The following is a 15,912-nucleotide window of genomic DNA, read 5'->3' on the forward strand; positions in this document are numbered from 1 at the left end:
GTATGTCGATATGAGAATGATCAGCCTAATATGCCACACCCCTGTTTTCATGGAAACCCCATGGCCAGTATCTTCATAATTCTCAAGCTCTGTCATGGTTTCCATTGTCTACTCCAGCTCTGTCTCATCCTACCATCTTTCAGCCCAGACTACCTGGATACTAGGGTGACCAACTCATCCCTTTAATCCGGGACACATATTAATTACACAGGTTCTGTGGCATTTTAAAACCAGGTGAAATGGAGTCTTGAGGTGTGGCAGTTTAAAACCAGGTGAAAGCCAGCCACAGAACCTGTGTAATTAATATGTGTCCCGGATTAAAGGGATGAGTTGGTCACCCTACTGGATACCTGCCACCACACCATTAGTGACCATACTCTTATCAAACTGTTCCATTAATGAAACCTTTTAGTTTTGCTTATTGCTCTCCAAACACACACACACACTCACACACTACCTTGTACATGCCCAAGTCTTTGCCTGGGGACTACAAGGTCTGGGGAATTGACGTGATAGTAATTTTTGCATACTGTGCATGCGTAAAACACTGGGCAGTGAGCACCGGAGCACCCCAGGCTCGGGGGGGGGGGGGGGGGGGGTGTGCTCCGGTGCTCGGTGGAGGGGGATGCTGGTGATTGAGCCACGGTGCTCCGTGGGGTGGGGGAGACGCTTGATGCTCACCCGCCCCTGGCCGCTGTACAGGGGGGGTGCCATGGATTGCGGCGGCAGCCTGCCGCAGAGTTCCGGGGCGAGGGGGTGATGCCCGGTGTGATGCGGCAGCAGGCCGCTGCATCATTTCCCGGGGGTGGCGGGGGGTATAGGAGGCACTCACCATGCACTCTACTTGGAAGGACAGGGGGCGGGAGAGGAGGAGCAAGGTCAATTAAAAAAAAAAGGCAGTAATGGTGGCAATAATGCTGCTCCATCACTCTCACAGTCACAGCCCGCTCTCCTCCTGGTGCCTGTGCCCGGGCCCAGTATTGCAGCAGCCTCTGCACGGCACAATGTATCCCCCCTGGAGCCACTTACCTCTCTGCTCCCTGCTGCACACTGGCGCCCTCCAGTGGCCGGCACCCTAGGCAAATGCCTAAACCTGCCTAGTGGTGGCGCCAGCCCTGCCCCTGGGCACCCATTATAGATACGCCACTGTTTACCACTGCTATATCTGGCCATTTGCACACAAATGCTACTGTACTACACAATGACTCACAACTTACTTGGGTTCAGGCTTTGGTCTGTACTGTAGTATGGTCTGTAAAGCAAACTTGAGAAAGGATCTGAATTTCTCCTTGTCAGTGCAATCTCTTCAGATAATATTGTTGACAGATCTGGAGTCATAAAAGTTGGATCCTGTCTGTGAGAGGACTGACATTCAAACCCTGTTCTGAAGGGGTTTTTGGAAAAGAAGGGCTTCCGTGGCCCTGGCACTGATTCACTAGTCATTGGAGCAATATCTATTAGTTCAGTCTCCTGCGGACACATAGCTGGAGCTGCTATTATCTGCGATGGTGGTAGTTTACCAGACTGATATATAGGGGAGCTATTTGCACAGGAATTATCTTCCAGTCTTTGAAATGGGATTGTCCCAGGCCTGCTGAAGGCAGCTGATACCGAAGCTGGGCAATAGAGTTTCTTTAGTTCTTCAGCGAAACTGTTCAGTTTTGTCTGGCTGCTCTTGTTGCTACTTTGTCTTTTGTCATCTGCGGTCTCTGTGTTACCTTGTGCTTGTTTTGGAGACGCTATAAAAGTATAGTACTTCTTGGATGGTCTTTGAATATCTCTGTGTGTTTCATGTTCTGGCATAACATATTTACTTTCTGCACCTGGGAGATCAAAAGAACACGTAGCCAATTTATAAGTGATAAGCATTATACATTAACATATTTATCATACAGGCTTTTAACTCAAAGTTCATCAGAGGACCCGGTCCGCCACCAGGCCCAGGTATTTAATAACCACCTCAATCCACCTCCCCAGTGCCATTGCTAATATGTTTGCTCATGCCAACAGCTAGAATAGACTTAGGGCTATTTCACACGCTCCGGCTACTGCCGGGTGGCAAAACCCAGCACGGCCAAGGAGCCGTGCCTCACACAGAAGTTTAGAAAGGTGGGAATGGCCACAGCCCGGCCTTTTTGGCAATTTTATATGTGAATTTATAATTGAGTTTAATAAAGTTTTTGAGCAGGGGGAAGCCAGGGAGCCTCTACCTATTTTCCCCCAAAAGGAAGAATAGACCCTGTGTGCCAGGATTCCTGCTGGCGAAAATTGGGATCTTGCTGTCGGCATCCTGACCGATGGGATCCAACTGTCGGCAAATTATCTAGATGCCGCAGACACCTCCATTTTTCAGTATGTTTTTCGTTTATGTACATTATTTAGCAATTTAGGAAATCTCTGCTTATTATCTGGTGATTTCTATTGAAAATATTAGAAAAACCAGGATACATTTTTTTGGCTATTTGATCTCGAATGAATTACATATAGAGTTTTGCAGATCACTAGAAAATTGCTGTAAACTAATATTTTGACATAAATTGGAGACAATTACCTGCCGCATATAGTACCTCCCAACTGTCCTGCTTTGGGAGGGACAGTCCCACTTTCTGCAATTGTCCTTCCGGCCCACTTTGTGGTCACAGTTTCCCGCAGTGTGGGCCCAATTCAGACAGAACCACAGAAGTGAGGGAGCAGTCCAAACAACACAGGAATGTGTGAACTGCTCAGTGGGAGGGTCGCGGTGGATGCTTGCTCTCACTTCTAAATGGAACATTGTATTATTGGCGAGTAACAATTATTTTCTGATTTAATAATTTAAATCTTATTGTCCATGTCTGTCTAAATGCTGACGCTCTAACCTATAGGAGACTGACCTGCGTTCTCGAAACATGTTGCTTGCAAAGATGTAATTAATGACCCTACTCCAGTGTATGTATTTTACCACAGTGATGTGTGATGAGGTAGAATGTAAGCAGGGCCCTCTTCTCTTGTGTGCTTTTTCTTACCTTACTTATTACTTACTCTTTGATGGCACCAACAAAATAAATGAATACAATAAGGGGGGTTAGGGGGGCCTTGGTTATGGTATAGCGGATCGACAGTGTCGATTGACCATGTTAGGGTAGACCATGACATTAGTCTAACTTGTCTAGTTATACATCGAAAGCTAGTCAACGCCATCTAGATCGACAGTAACAAAATTCAAGCACTAACGTTAGGTCGTCGGGAGCATGAGCAACAATCATAAAGTCGACATGAGTTTATCATGAGTTTATCATGTGTACATACTGTACGTCAACATGGACACCAACTAAATGTACAGTCTTCCCACCCATGGATGGTAAAGTATCATACCTCCCAACATTGGATGAACGGCAAGCGGGACACAGCAGAATTTGGGGCGAGTGGTCGAGCTGTAAGGGGCGCCCGCAATGTTCCTTCGAGGCCACACCCCCATTTTTGCAGCTGAGGGGGCATGGCCAGCAGCTCTGTGAACTGCTGGCCATGCCCCCAGCCCCTGTGACTATAGGAATAGCATGGGTGACAAGGGGAACTCCCAACTGCCCCCCCCCTCCACTGTACACTTCTGGCCTCAGACAGGATGCAGAAAAGTCCCCCAAAAAACAGGAAGGTCCAGTGAAAAGCGGGACAGTTGGGAGGTATGAAGTATGAACCAAGACGGTCTAAAGCAAAAAACATGATAAACTCATGTTGACCTTATGACTGTCGATCGCTTTTCCATCGATCTAATGCTTGCGTCTAACTTACGTTACTGTGAATCTAGATGCTGTCGACTATCTATAGGCGCCTAACTAGATGTGTTCGACTAAGCGTGGTCGACCATAACATGGTCGTGCTAGACACCGTTGATCCGTCGACCGAATATGCTTACTCCAACTTTGGATTACAATTATGCCCTTGCCTTGGCACCCACACCGCACCTAGTGAGGACATCAGCTGCACATGACACCCTACATGGATTACAAGCCTGCATAATTATCGCCACTTAGACTCTCTCCAACCATACCACAAATACCTAGTTACATTGGTTCTCAAAGGCAGCAAAATAGGAACGGGACTTACCACCATTCACCACTATTGGTCCGGTCCACTGCATATTCCACCTACTATCATTGCTCCCATCCCACACCTGTTTTTATTATTACTGTTATTGTTTTTTAATTAATCATTACTTATTAACTGTTAAGAATGTCATTAAAATATATTTTACTGTAAACTTTCCCTGCGCCACTTCATTCTTGTCCATATTTATCTTTTCTGTGGGACTGACTTCCCCACATTCAAATGGCTGCTTTGGCTACACACCCCTGGCAGCGCTACCCAGGAAGCCTTTCTTGTACTTTCATAGGAAGAGTAAGGAGGATTTTGTGCTGTCCTAATTCATGGATTTGCTGATTGTTGTCTTTTCATCTTGTAGCTGTCTTATTCCTGCAGAGATTAGAAACAAGGCACTTATTGCCCTGCATGTTCACAAGCCTCAGGGGGGAGAAGCCAGTATAAGTCTAAAGGCTTTGGAATTAAACCTGTATCCTATTGGTTCTGTGAGCTTGAGATCCAAAACTACAGAAGCAGCACAAAGCAGAATATTTTTATATTGAAAGGGGAGTACAGGTTGAGTATCCCTTATCCAAAATGCTCGGGACCAGAAGATTTTTGGATAACGGATTATTCCGTATTTCAGAATATTTTTATATTTCAATGAGGTATCTTGCATTTATGTTGTATAAACACATCAAACACGTGAAATACACACAAATATATTTTATTTGTGCATAAAACAAGGTTTAAAAACATGAAACAAAGTTTGTGTACTATCTCGGGTACTGAATTTAAGTGCCAAGCAATCATTTTCTTGCACATGTTTAGTGCAAGTTACTGTACATATCATGCCCCCAGTAGTGCTGCTACAGATGTGCCCAGTAGTGCCAGTTACATATTATGTCCTCAGTAGTGCTGTTACAGATGTCCCCAGTAGTGCCAGTCACATATCATGTCCTCAGTAGTGCTGTTACAGAAGTCTCCAGTAGTGCCAGTTACATATCATGTCCTCAGTAGTGCTGTTACAGATGTCCCCAGTAGTGCCAGTCACATATCATGTCCTCAGTAGTGCTGTTACAGATGTGTCCAGTAGTGCCAGTTACATATCATGTCCTCAGTAGTGCTGTTACAGATGTCCCCAGTAGTGCCAGTCACATATCATGTCCTCAGTAGTGCTGTTACAGATGTCTCCAGTAGTGCCAGTTACATATCATGTCCTCAGTAGTGCCGTTACAGATGTCCCCAGTAGTGGCAGTTACATATCATGTCCTCAGTAGTGCTGTTACAGATGTCTCCAGTAGTGCCAGTTACATATCATGTCCTCAGTAGTGCCGTTACAGATGTCCCCAGTAGTGGCAGTTACATATCATGTCCTCAGTAGTGCTGTTACAGATGTCTCCAGTGGTGGCAGTTACATATCATGTCCTCAGTAGTGCTGTTACAGATGTCCCCAGTAGTGCCAATTACATATCATGTCCCCAGCAGTGCTGTTACAGATGTCCCCAGTAGTGCCAGTTACATATCATGTCATCAGCAGTGCTGTTACAGATGTCCCCAGTAGTGCCAGTTACATATCACATAGTTGCCGACTTTTAGTCTTCTCAGGGAGAGGGCAGCCAGCTCTGTGAAGCGAGGGGCGGGGCCATCTATGGGAGGGTAAAGGGGCGGAGCCACATAAGTAATGCTCTGTTGGGGTGTGTCTTGAGCGGTCTCAACATTTTAGCCCCGCCGTGCAATGCCGGTATTTCAGGCATTGAGGGGCAGTTTCCGGGAGGTAGACAGCAATGCCGGAGGGTTGCCCCCCTTTCTGGGGGCCAGGAGGGGGACCCGATTTCCGGGACCCTCCCAGCCATTCCGGGAGGGTAGGCAACCCTGACATATCATGTCCTCATAAGTGCTGTTACAGATGCCCCCAGTAGTGCCAGTTACATATCATGTCCCCAGTAGTGCAGTTACACAGGTCCCTAGCAGTGCTGTTACAGAGGTCCCTAGTAGTGCTGTTACAGATGCCCCCAGTAGTGTCAGTTACATATCATGTCCCCAGTAGTGCTGTTACAGAGGTCCCCAGTAGTGCCAGTTACATATCATGTCCCCAGTAGTGCTGTTACAGAGGTCCCCAGTAGTGCCAGTTACATATCATGTCCCCAGTAGTGCTGTTACAGAGGTCCCCAGTAGTGCCAGTTACATATCATGTCCCCAGTAGTGCTGTTACAGAGGTCCCCAGTAGTGCCAGTTACATATCATGTCCCCAGTAGTGCTGTTACAGAGGTCCCCAGTAGTGCCAGTTACATATCATGTCCCCAGTAGTGCTGTTACAGAGGTCCCCAGTAGTGCCAGTTACATATCATGTCCCCAGTAGTGCTGTTACAGAGGTCCCCAGTAGTGCTTTTAGCAAGAATTTTTTTTTTCACTTTCTGGAATGTATGGTTTTCGGAATAATTTGGATAACGGATATTTGGATAAGGCATACTCAACCTGTATAATAATAACATAATAAACCATACTTAAGCTTCATTAGTATATTATATAACTTTTTTAATTATAATTGAATTCCTAAAGAATTGTTATTTTGAAATTATTTATATCTATCTCCAGAAAACTGGCACTCATTTAATATTCTTTCATTTTCAGCATGCTCTAATTCCATTCACAACAAAGCCCCCCTATGCAAAAAACATAGATCTCCAGGCACTGCTTATTTTAAAAGTCTTTTTTATATTTTTTAAGAGTGAATCCAAAAAAACTACATGCCAGTGTAATCATGTAGATAAGTTATAACACTAGTTTAGCCATTTCTCCTACGGTGTTACCACTTCGGAGTCCCTCTCGCTCCGTTTTAAGGAAGGTCGGCCAGGGTGTCAATCATCCATGTGAAAAGATGCAAAATAGAAGACCTTTCGGGTGACATCCCGCAATGGACTACAATCGAGGACAGCACCACCCCCAGATCTGCTCCGCAATGCACACCAGCTTGCAGGTAAGAAATTGTGGCTGTGGATGTGGACGCACACTGCGATTCCTGACAGCCGGCCATTAAAGGTGGAAGCTGCGGTGACCTCCAGACCACCTTATCTGTTAATCCTGGGCCGTGACTTCCCATTGCTGCAGGAGCTGGTTACCGTGCACTCGATCACATGCTCAAGGTGTGCACAGGTACTTCCCAGGTTAATTGATGCTGCGACTTGCAGCCAATCACAGGCAGGCAGGGGGGATATAAGTCTTGTCCGTTTCCTGTGATACTCTCCAGAGTCAGCGTCCAAGGCTCCCAGGCTATTTCTCCCAGTGATATCTGTGCAGGGCAGCCGAGAAGAATGCAGGGCCCCAGTAAAATTTTGGGGGTGTGGCCTAAGTGTGGGAGGTCTGGGCACCTGCCGCACTTAGGCCAAGCCTCCAAAATGTTTAGAGGGGGGTAAAAGAAAACTCTAAAACTGTAATCTCAGCATCAGCACACACCTACAGCATGTGCTGTGCTGACAGCAGGCTCAGCATGACCTCTCACGCTGTCAGTGAGACACTCATGCTGAGCCTGCTGTCAGCACATGCTGTAGAAGTGTGTGCTCCTGTTGCTACCCGGGAGGGACGGAGGGGGAAGGAAGGGGTCTGACCAGGGTCCCTGCGGGGTCCCTCCTGCAAGCCTGGCCCGGGTAATTAGTACCCACTCCCCCCCCCCCCTCTCGGCTGCCCTGTATCTGTGCACCTGTGCTGCTGCTAGCAAACCTCCTTGTTATCTTCATTTACCAGACACTCTGCTGTTTACCACCATCAGCTCCCGAGTAGTATCCGTGTGTTCCAGGTCTCTGCTAGTAGGCATCACCATCGGCTCCTAAGCCACATCATCATTGGCTCCTAAGCTGCATCTCCATTGGCTCCTGAGCCGCATCACCACAGGCTCCTAAGCCGCATCACCATCGGCTCCTAAGCCGCATCACCATCGGCTCCCAGGCCATGTCACTATTGGCTCCCAGGCCTCATCTCCAGTGCTCACAGGCTTGGCATTCCTCCATCCCAAACGCCTGGCCGTGCGCTTAAACCTTGATGTCATCAGCTGGGTTGAGCTTTGGAAGCCTCTCTCGCTCCTGTCCCCTTTTCCTCATCTCATTTAGCTCTTCATGCAGCAGCTGAATCTGAGCTTGTTGCCCTACATGCATCATCTATACTTGAGCTTGCTGCCCACCTGCCAGTTCAGCAAACTTTTGTTTACTAATTCCTCCATATTACCTTGCGCTACCCTTTAAGGGCAAATTTAGGAGGTTTAATATAATGTGCCAGACTTTCACAACAGACAAGGCTGACACATGCCTGCTTTGCTGGCTACTTAACAAAATACAGCAAGCAACTTTTATAATGGTACGTGGCCCTTTAAGGCTAGCTGCCTTTTAATCACTCCTATCAACTCAAAGTTGTACTGTTATTCCATTACAGCAGTGGTTCCCAACCTGGGGTACTAGTACCCCTGGGGGTACTCTGCAGACCAGTTGGGGGTACTTGAAAATAACATTGGTAATGGCGGAAGAAGGAAAAGTCTTTTGATGGCGGCAGAAGACTCCCATTGCCATGGAGACGAACCACGTTGTGTCACTTTTGGTTCTGTCTGCAGCATCATTAGTGTCTCCTTGTGCTTTTGCCTGACCAGCAATCCACTAGGAGCTACCTATCAGCAATCATCTGCCCCATGTCAGGTGTCACGAAAGCAGTGGCATTAATCCTACAGGCATTAGTGGGAACCCCGATGACAGTACACAGCCAGTGGTCAGACACAGAGGATTCCTGACTGCATACTACTCCTCCACTACTCCTTAATATAAGGACACGCATTAGTACACGCATACTGCTCACTTCTACTACACTCGTTAGTACTGTGGATATTTCAAATTGAGATGAGGGGGTACTCAAAAATTAAAAGTCTAATCAAGGGGTACGGGAAATAAAAAAGGTTGGGAACCACTGCATTACAGGCACAAACTGAGGAGGTTTGCACAGGCTCGCTAACCAGTACTTGAGACACACTGCAATTTATCCTTTCTAGGTCCCAGGCCAGCTGCACAGCATGTAACCAAAGTAAAAAAAAAACTGTTTTAAACACAGGATGCAGAGGTTCTTCTGCTGTATTATAGATTGCAGCTGTAGTGCTTCTCGTTGGGTGCCAAATGTGAGAAGGAAGCACATATATTGGATCAGATTTTTGTAGCAGGTAAATAACATACAAGGTAATCAACACAGCAAGAAAGGTTACAGCATTGCAGCAAACAGGTCTCACACTATAGTAGAAACACTTCAGAAAGCTCCAGTGGTCTCTATCATAGCCCACACCCCAGCCTATCACTTGGGCAGCTATTCCATCATCAGGAGCACTGACCCTATGCCCTAGAAACTCATATATCAGGAGAACACAGGTGGTGCATTTTCCACCCAACCCAGATCACACCAATTAGGAAACCTGGACTGGATCTAATTTTCCTGCTGCTGATCTAAAACCTGGTCTGGATTTCCACATTATCCCATACCTCCCAACATGACCCATGCCAGGAGGGACACAATGCTCTGTTCCTGGACTTTCCTCTTAATTTATGGATTGCCTTCACCTGTGTGGGACTGGTTCATTAAAAAGTACGGTGTTTTACCACAGGTGATGGTAATCATACATTAAGTGGAAAGTACAGGAACAGAGCATTGTGTCCCTACTGGAGAGGGTCATGTTGGGAGGTATGTTATCCTCATGTGGAAATATGCTGTACAGTATCTACCACGTATAATTCAAGTGCACAGTCTTAAACCTGCTCCTCAAAACAATGATCCTCAACCACGGTCCTCAAGGCACATCAAGATTTTATAGTTATCCATGCTAGATATAATCAAGCTGTCTGTAGTTCAAATTAATACCCCTTTCAGCCCTCTAAATCAGCCCGGGTTAATCTCAGGCAATGAGCCGTGCCGTTTCAGACTGTAAATGCCGGTTGGCCCCTGGGACCGCTACACTAGTCCGTCCTGGGAGCGACCCGGCATTTGTGGTCTGACAATTGTGGTCTATAATTCAACTGTGCCTAAGCCTGGATAGCCATATAGCCTGGACTGTTGGTGTGTCTAGAGCAGTGGTTCCCAACCTTTTTTCTCTCCCGTACCCCTTGAGTAGGCTTTTCATTTATAAGTACCCCTCCTCTCATTTTGAAATATCCACAGTACTTATAAGTGGAAGTGAGTGGTATGCGTGGAAGTGAGCGGTAGCCGTGGACTAGTATATGGTCAGGTATCGGGTCCCTCTTTGTCTGGACACTGGCTGTGTATTGTCTCCAGAGTTCCCGCTAACGCCTGTAGGATTAATGCTTCTTCCACCCATGTCAGTACAGGGCAGATGTTTGCTGATGTCTGAGGGCAGCACAGGTAGCTCTCAGTGGATTGCTGGTTGGGCAAAACGCAAGGAGACGCTGATGATGCTGCAGATATAACCGGATGTGATGCAACGTGGTTCGACTCCATGACAATGGTAAACTTCTTTTGTCATAGGTAGACTTTTTCTTCTTCCGCCATTACCAATGTTATTTTCAAGTACCCCCAACTGGTCTGCAGAGTACCCCCAGGGGTACTAGTACCCCAGGTTGGGAACCATTGGTCTAGAGGTCCGTGGTTGAGGACCACTGCCCTAGAGGTACATTACATTTTACTATTTTCATACTCTCATTTATATTATTTTCATGTCCTTAATTTGGCATTTATTAGGGTAAAAGACTGAATAGTGACTTTATTTGTTATTATACATTATTGTTATACTCGATTATGATTCATTATTGCTTAACTGTGATTATCTCTGACATTGTATCTTGACAACCTGCTTGAATGTATTCTATCATGCGGTATAATAAATAAGGCATTCATGTAACAGCAGGTATGTGATAAACTGGCAATTGCCCTGCGTGCAATTTCATCTGTGGTTGCGATTGGTCACATGAAAACTTCTTCTGCCCAGTAGGTTCCTCCTCCTCATCCCATCTTTAAATTTCCTCCAGGTTGATTGCTGTTAAAAGCCAGTTAACTTTTGAGATCCTTAACTCTTTGATTGCCAAGTGGATTTGTCAAACTAATGGTGTATACACACGTTAGATGTGCCTTAAGATCCTATCAACGATCTGATCAGATAGGATCGTGGATAGGATCTTAAGGCACATCCGATTTGCATCCTATCTTGACTATATAATGCAGATCTGCACTATATAGACAAGGCAGCCAAGACTTTCTGGCTTCCGATACGTGAACGCGCATCGGGATTGGATCGGGATCACAAGGGTTAAAACCCTTGCGATCTGCATCCGATGTTGACTATATCGTCAACATCGGAAAGGAAATCGGACCGTGTGTACATGTGTACACAGCATAAGTGTGAAATTGCCAAGTAAACATTTTTACAGTATATACATCATAATGACCTGTAATGTTTACCTTATATAGGAAACATTTTTTTATTTGAATTTATATAACAAATGTGAGCGACGCTGGTGTTTTTAACAGATATATTGCACATCTCTCACAGGGTTGATACCTGTGGCCAACAGTATATAATAGATTATTACAGTGGCTGCCAAACTTATTTGGATCATGGACCACTGGGTATCGGTATCACTAGTACAAAGGTTTCTTAATGACAGGGTTGCCTACCTGACCCTCTCTTTCAGGGAGAAAATGCTCTGTTCCTGGACTTCTCTGGTAATGTATGATTGCCATCACCTGTGGTGAAACACCTTTCCTATCAATTACCTAGCTCACCACAGGTGATGGCAATCATACATTACCAGAGAAGTCCAGAAACACTGAAACAGAGCATTTTCTCCCTGAAAAAGGGAGAGGTAGGCAACCCTGCTCAGTGCCAGATTAAGCCTTTGGGGGGCCCGGGGCACTTAAAACAGGGGGGCCCCCTTGCACTTGTCATAACTGGCCGCAAACTGCATGGGTGAATATTACACTGTCAAAACACAGAGTAAAGGCAGCATAAACTCAGTCAATGGGTATCTGCAAGGGGGAGATATATATACATACATACCACATGAAAAGCCTGTGTTTGTCCCTCTGCACCTTACTCTGTAGGACTGTAGGAGACCTCACAGTCCCAGTGCTGCCTCTGATTATAAACCCTCCCATGACTAGTCTACTGCTGCTGTCCTCCATGGGCCTGAGCATGTAATGAGCTCCACCAATCAGAGCTCAACACAAACTTCTCAGCCTCTGACCTCTTGTGCAAAGTGTCATGGGACTAATGCACTGCACACTTGTGCAATCAGTGTGCCTTGGCTCCCGATGCTCAGCACCATTAATCATTGTCACATTGGCAGATAGGTGAAGCTGCAGCACTACCACACTCCATTGCACAAAACCTTTAGCTTTAAAAATACATGCCAACCACAGGGGGCCCCTAGCTAGAGGGGGGGCCAGGGGTACTGACCCCTTTTGTCCCTGCTTTAATCTGGCCATGACCCTGCTTAATGATATTAAAAGTAGATTGTGTGTACATATCATACTAAAGTTCAAGTCTGTGATGGTGGACAGGCTTGTATATCGTTTTTTCCATGTATTTTACAACTGCCGCCACAAGCTATTATTTTGTCTGTCACGTGGAGCATAGATAATTTTATATGGTCCTGCACCACCAACCAGTGGAACCCGTGGAAGGGCCCTGGTGCACTCAGGTGTGCCACAGGACCCAGTTTGGGATCAACTTGATTATCATATAAATTTGTGTTTTGCAGTGGAAAGCAATACGAGTGACCTTGTACGGTAAGTCCTTTCTATCACCCTCTCAAAATTATATATGTAAAGTAATGGTCTTTTTTTCTATTTCTCAACATAGTGCTTAAAAAGGTTAATTTCGGATCTAGATTCCATTGGATGTAAAGTTATAGCCTACTAGACTTTTTCCTTAAATATAATTAGTGCAGAGAATGAGGCAGAGGATTCCGCTATTCTTTATTTAGTCCCTAATTGCCACCTCTGCTGATACCTGAAGCAGTGAAATGTGATTTATATCAGTACTTAGCGAGCACCGTTTCATTTCTTCATAGCTAATAAAACAACCAGTAGCTAGAGACTCTCCCGGCATATATCATTTAGAGGGGAACAAAACCATAACCGTAACTTTCCCACCAAACATCCTCCTATCATTTTTACTACTTCAGGGCAAATTGTTACCCCTAAGAAAATATGACTGGCAGCGAGGTCATCATATGTAAATATATGAAGGGTTATCAGAGCCAATCTATCAATATGTTTGGTAGAATCTATGTCCTGTCACACAGATGGGTGCCTATATATTAGAAAGGCCTGGTATTGCGCTCAGTACTAAGTATGTACCTGTGTTTATAGGCCCAGATCTACAGATGCCATTATATTTATGGTTCCTATTAAGTCACAAAAGGTTAATAGCAGGGAAGATAGAACTAATGAATAATATCCAGGTGTTTTTATAATCCATGTGATGGAGGATCTCTCTCTATCACAATCTATAATCAGTAAATCCAGCCAGATAAAATCTGTCAAGCTCCATTGCAAGGCTCCTAAGGGGCCTACACAAGGGGAGAGATTGCTGAGCCATCTGTCAGGACCAATGTTCTACGGTGAGAACCCTGGCCCTGCCCAGCGATATTACTAGATGTATCCAGCATGCTGGATATTAATCGTCGGGCGATAGCGATGTGCAGGGCTTCTCATGGCTTTCACTATGGCTGCTACTCAGCGAGTGATGTAGGGCAGCCGACAAGGGGGTGCTAGGGGTGCAGCTGTCCTGGGCCCGGACATTCAGAGGGGCCCAAGGGTCCAGCAAGGAACCCCCTGTCTGCACCATACATGTATTTTCTATACTGTCCCGGGTCTCCCCCGCACAGCAGTAGCACTGCCGTCCTGTTGGCGGGGACAGCAGCGATGGTGGCAGCTGCAGCAATAGCCGCTGCTCATAACCTCCCAGCAGGAGGCAGTAGCAGCCTCTGCTTGCTTGTGCTGAGCGATGTGAGGCACCACGGAGCCGTCGGCATCTACTGTGTCCATGTCCAGTCCCACCACGTCGGTGGGGACAGGAGCAGCGGTGGCAGCTACAGCAATAGCCAGAGCCAGATTAAAGTCTAAATGGGCCTGGATCTGAAAATGATTAAGGGCCTATTATGAGCAATAATAGGGGTTGTGGCCAGCACCTAATAATGTGGGGGTTTGACCAGTGTTCTGGTTGGGTGGTCTGCTCATGGATGTGTCTGTATTTGTGTAAATACTTTAAACTAATTATATATGCCTGGAAAAGGCAGGGGGCTGGCATAAGAAAAACGCAGGGAGATATATTGTCGGGTGCACTCCAAAGGTGCACCTGCAGGACGCCGATGTCCTAAGATACTTGTGGGGTGAGGCGGCACTCCAGTCATAAAAAAATTACTGAAAGCCAAAACTATAGACAACATTTCAGCACCTTTTATGTGGTCACCTAAGTTTACCACACCCATAGGCGTGCGCACGGGGAGTGCCAGGGGTGCACAGGCACCTCCTAATGACCAGCACCCCCCGCACGTATGCAGCACTGTCCTCCCCTGCCAGCCGCAGTGTGGAGCTGCCCGGCGGCTGCCTGTCGCCGGAAGCAGTTTCCGGCGCCAGGAAATGCATCTATGCGCCCCGGCCCCACAGCCAGTGGCTCCATAAACAGGGAGACGGGGGGTCACCTGCGGCAACGCTCCTCACTCCGAGTCCTCCTCCCCCGCTTACTAACCAGGAGCACCATTGATCTGACACCTGCAGCAGCGCTCTCTCCTCATCAGCGAAGCTCCTTCCCCTGGCGCCCCCTCCCCTCCTCTGCCTGGCAGCAGCAGCTTTGTCCCCGGCCCACACACTGCTGCAGTGGCAGCTAGCTCTCGCCTTCCGCTCCAGGCTCCAGGCAGCTCTGTCATTTATACATGACACTGCGTATATACTGTAGCACAATGGGGCATTATATGTGTATGGAACTACAGGGGGCATTAAGTATGTGGCACTACAGGGCCATTATATGTGTGGCACTATGGGGGCAGTATGTATGTGGCACTGTTGAGGCATTGTGTGTGTGGCACTACAGGGGCATTATGCATGTGGCACTATGCGGGGCATTATGCATGTAGAACTAAGGGGGGCATTATATGTGGGTAACGAGCATGTAATCCCCCCAGACAATGAGCATATAACCCCTTGCCCCTTGGGCAACAGGCATGTAGTTCCTATGGCAATGAGCATGCAAACCCCCCCCCCATGTGAAGGGGCATGTAACCCCCTGGCATGGAGCATGTAAACCCTGGCATCGAACATGTAACTCCTGACAACGAGCATGTAGGTAAGCGCACTTATATGGCATAACAAGTAATGGGCATTATGGTGTGTGGCATAATGTATAATGAGCAATATGGTGCATGGTATAATATGTAATGTATACATATATACACCATATAAGTGTGGTGTAATGGGTAATTTGGTGTGTGGCATACTGTGTAATGGGCATTGCTGTGTGTGGAATAATGTGTAATGAGCATTACAGCATATGGCATAATGTGTAATAGGCAATTCGGTGTGGGGCGTAATATGTCATGGGCATTATGGTGTGGGATGTAATAGGTATTTGGCATAACAGTGTGTGGCTTAATATGTAATTGGTATTATGGTACCTTTATGTGGCCTAATATGTAATTGGCCTTATGGTGTGAAGCAAAATTGGCATAACAGTGTGAGGCGTAACATGTAACGGACATCACAGTGTGGGGCGCAACGTGTAATGGGCATTACACAATTATACCACAATGGGCATTGTGGTATAATGTGTAAGGCATATGGTATACTATGTAATGGCTGTGTGATGTCTAATAGGCATTA

At 46.5% G+C, this 15,912-nt stretch overlaps 1 protein-coding gene across 2 annotated transcripts in view; it reads right to left on the reverse strand.

Annotated features, from left to right (window-relative positions):
- Nucleotides 1-15,912, reverse strand: part of ENTHD1 (ENTH domain containing 1) — a 71,508-nt gene that overhangs the window by 6,459 nt on the left and 49,137 nt on the right. For both annotated transcript variants that reach the window (XM_083158005.1, XM_083158004.1), the window contains exon 6: nt 1,218-1,823. In XM_083158005.1, coding sequence (XP_083014131.1) covers nt 1,218-1,823 — 606 coding nt within the window. The remainder of the gene's footprint in view (nt 1-1,217; nt 1,824-15,912) is intronic.

The sequence above is a fragment of the Crinia signifera genome, chromosome 8 (genome assembly GCF_055691185.1).
Source record: "Crinia signifera chromosome 8, ASM5569118v1, whole genome shotgun sequence".
NCBI lineage: Eukaryota > Metazoa > Chordata > Amphibia > Anura > Myobatrachidae > Crinia > Crinia signifera.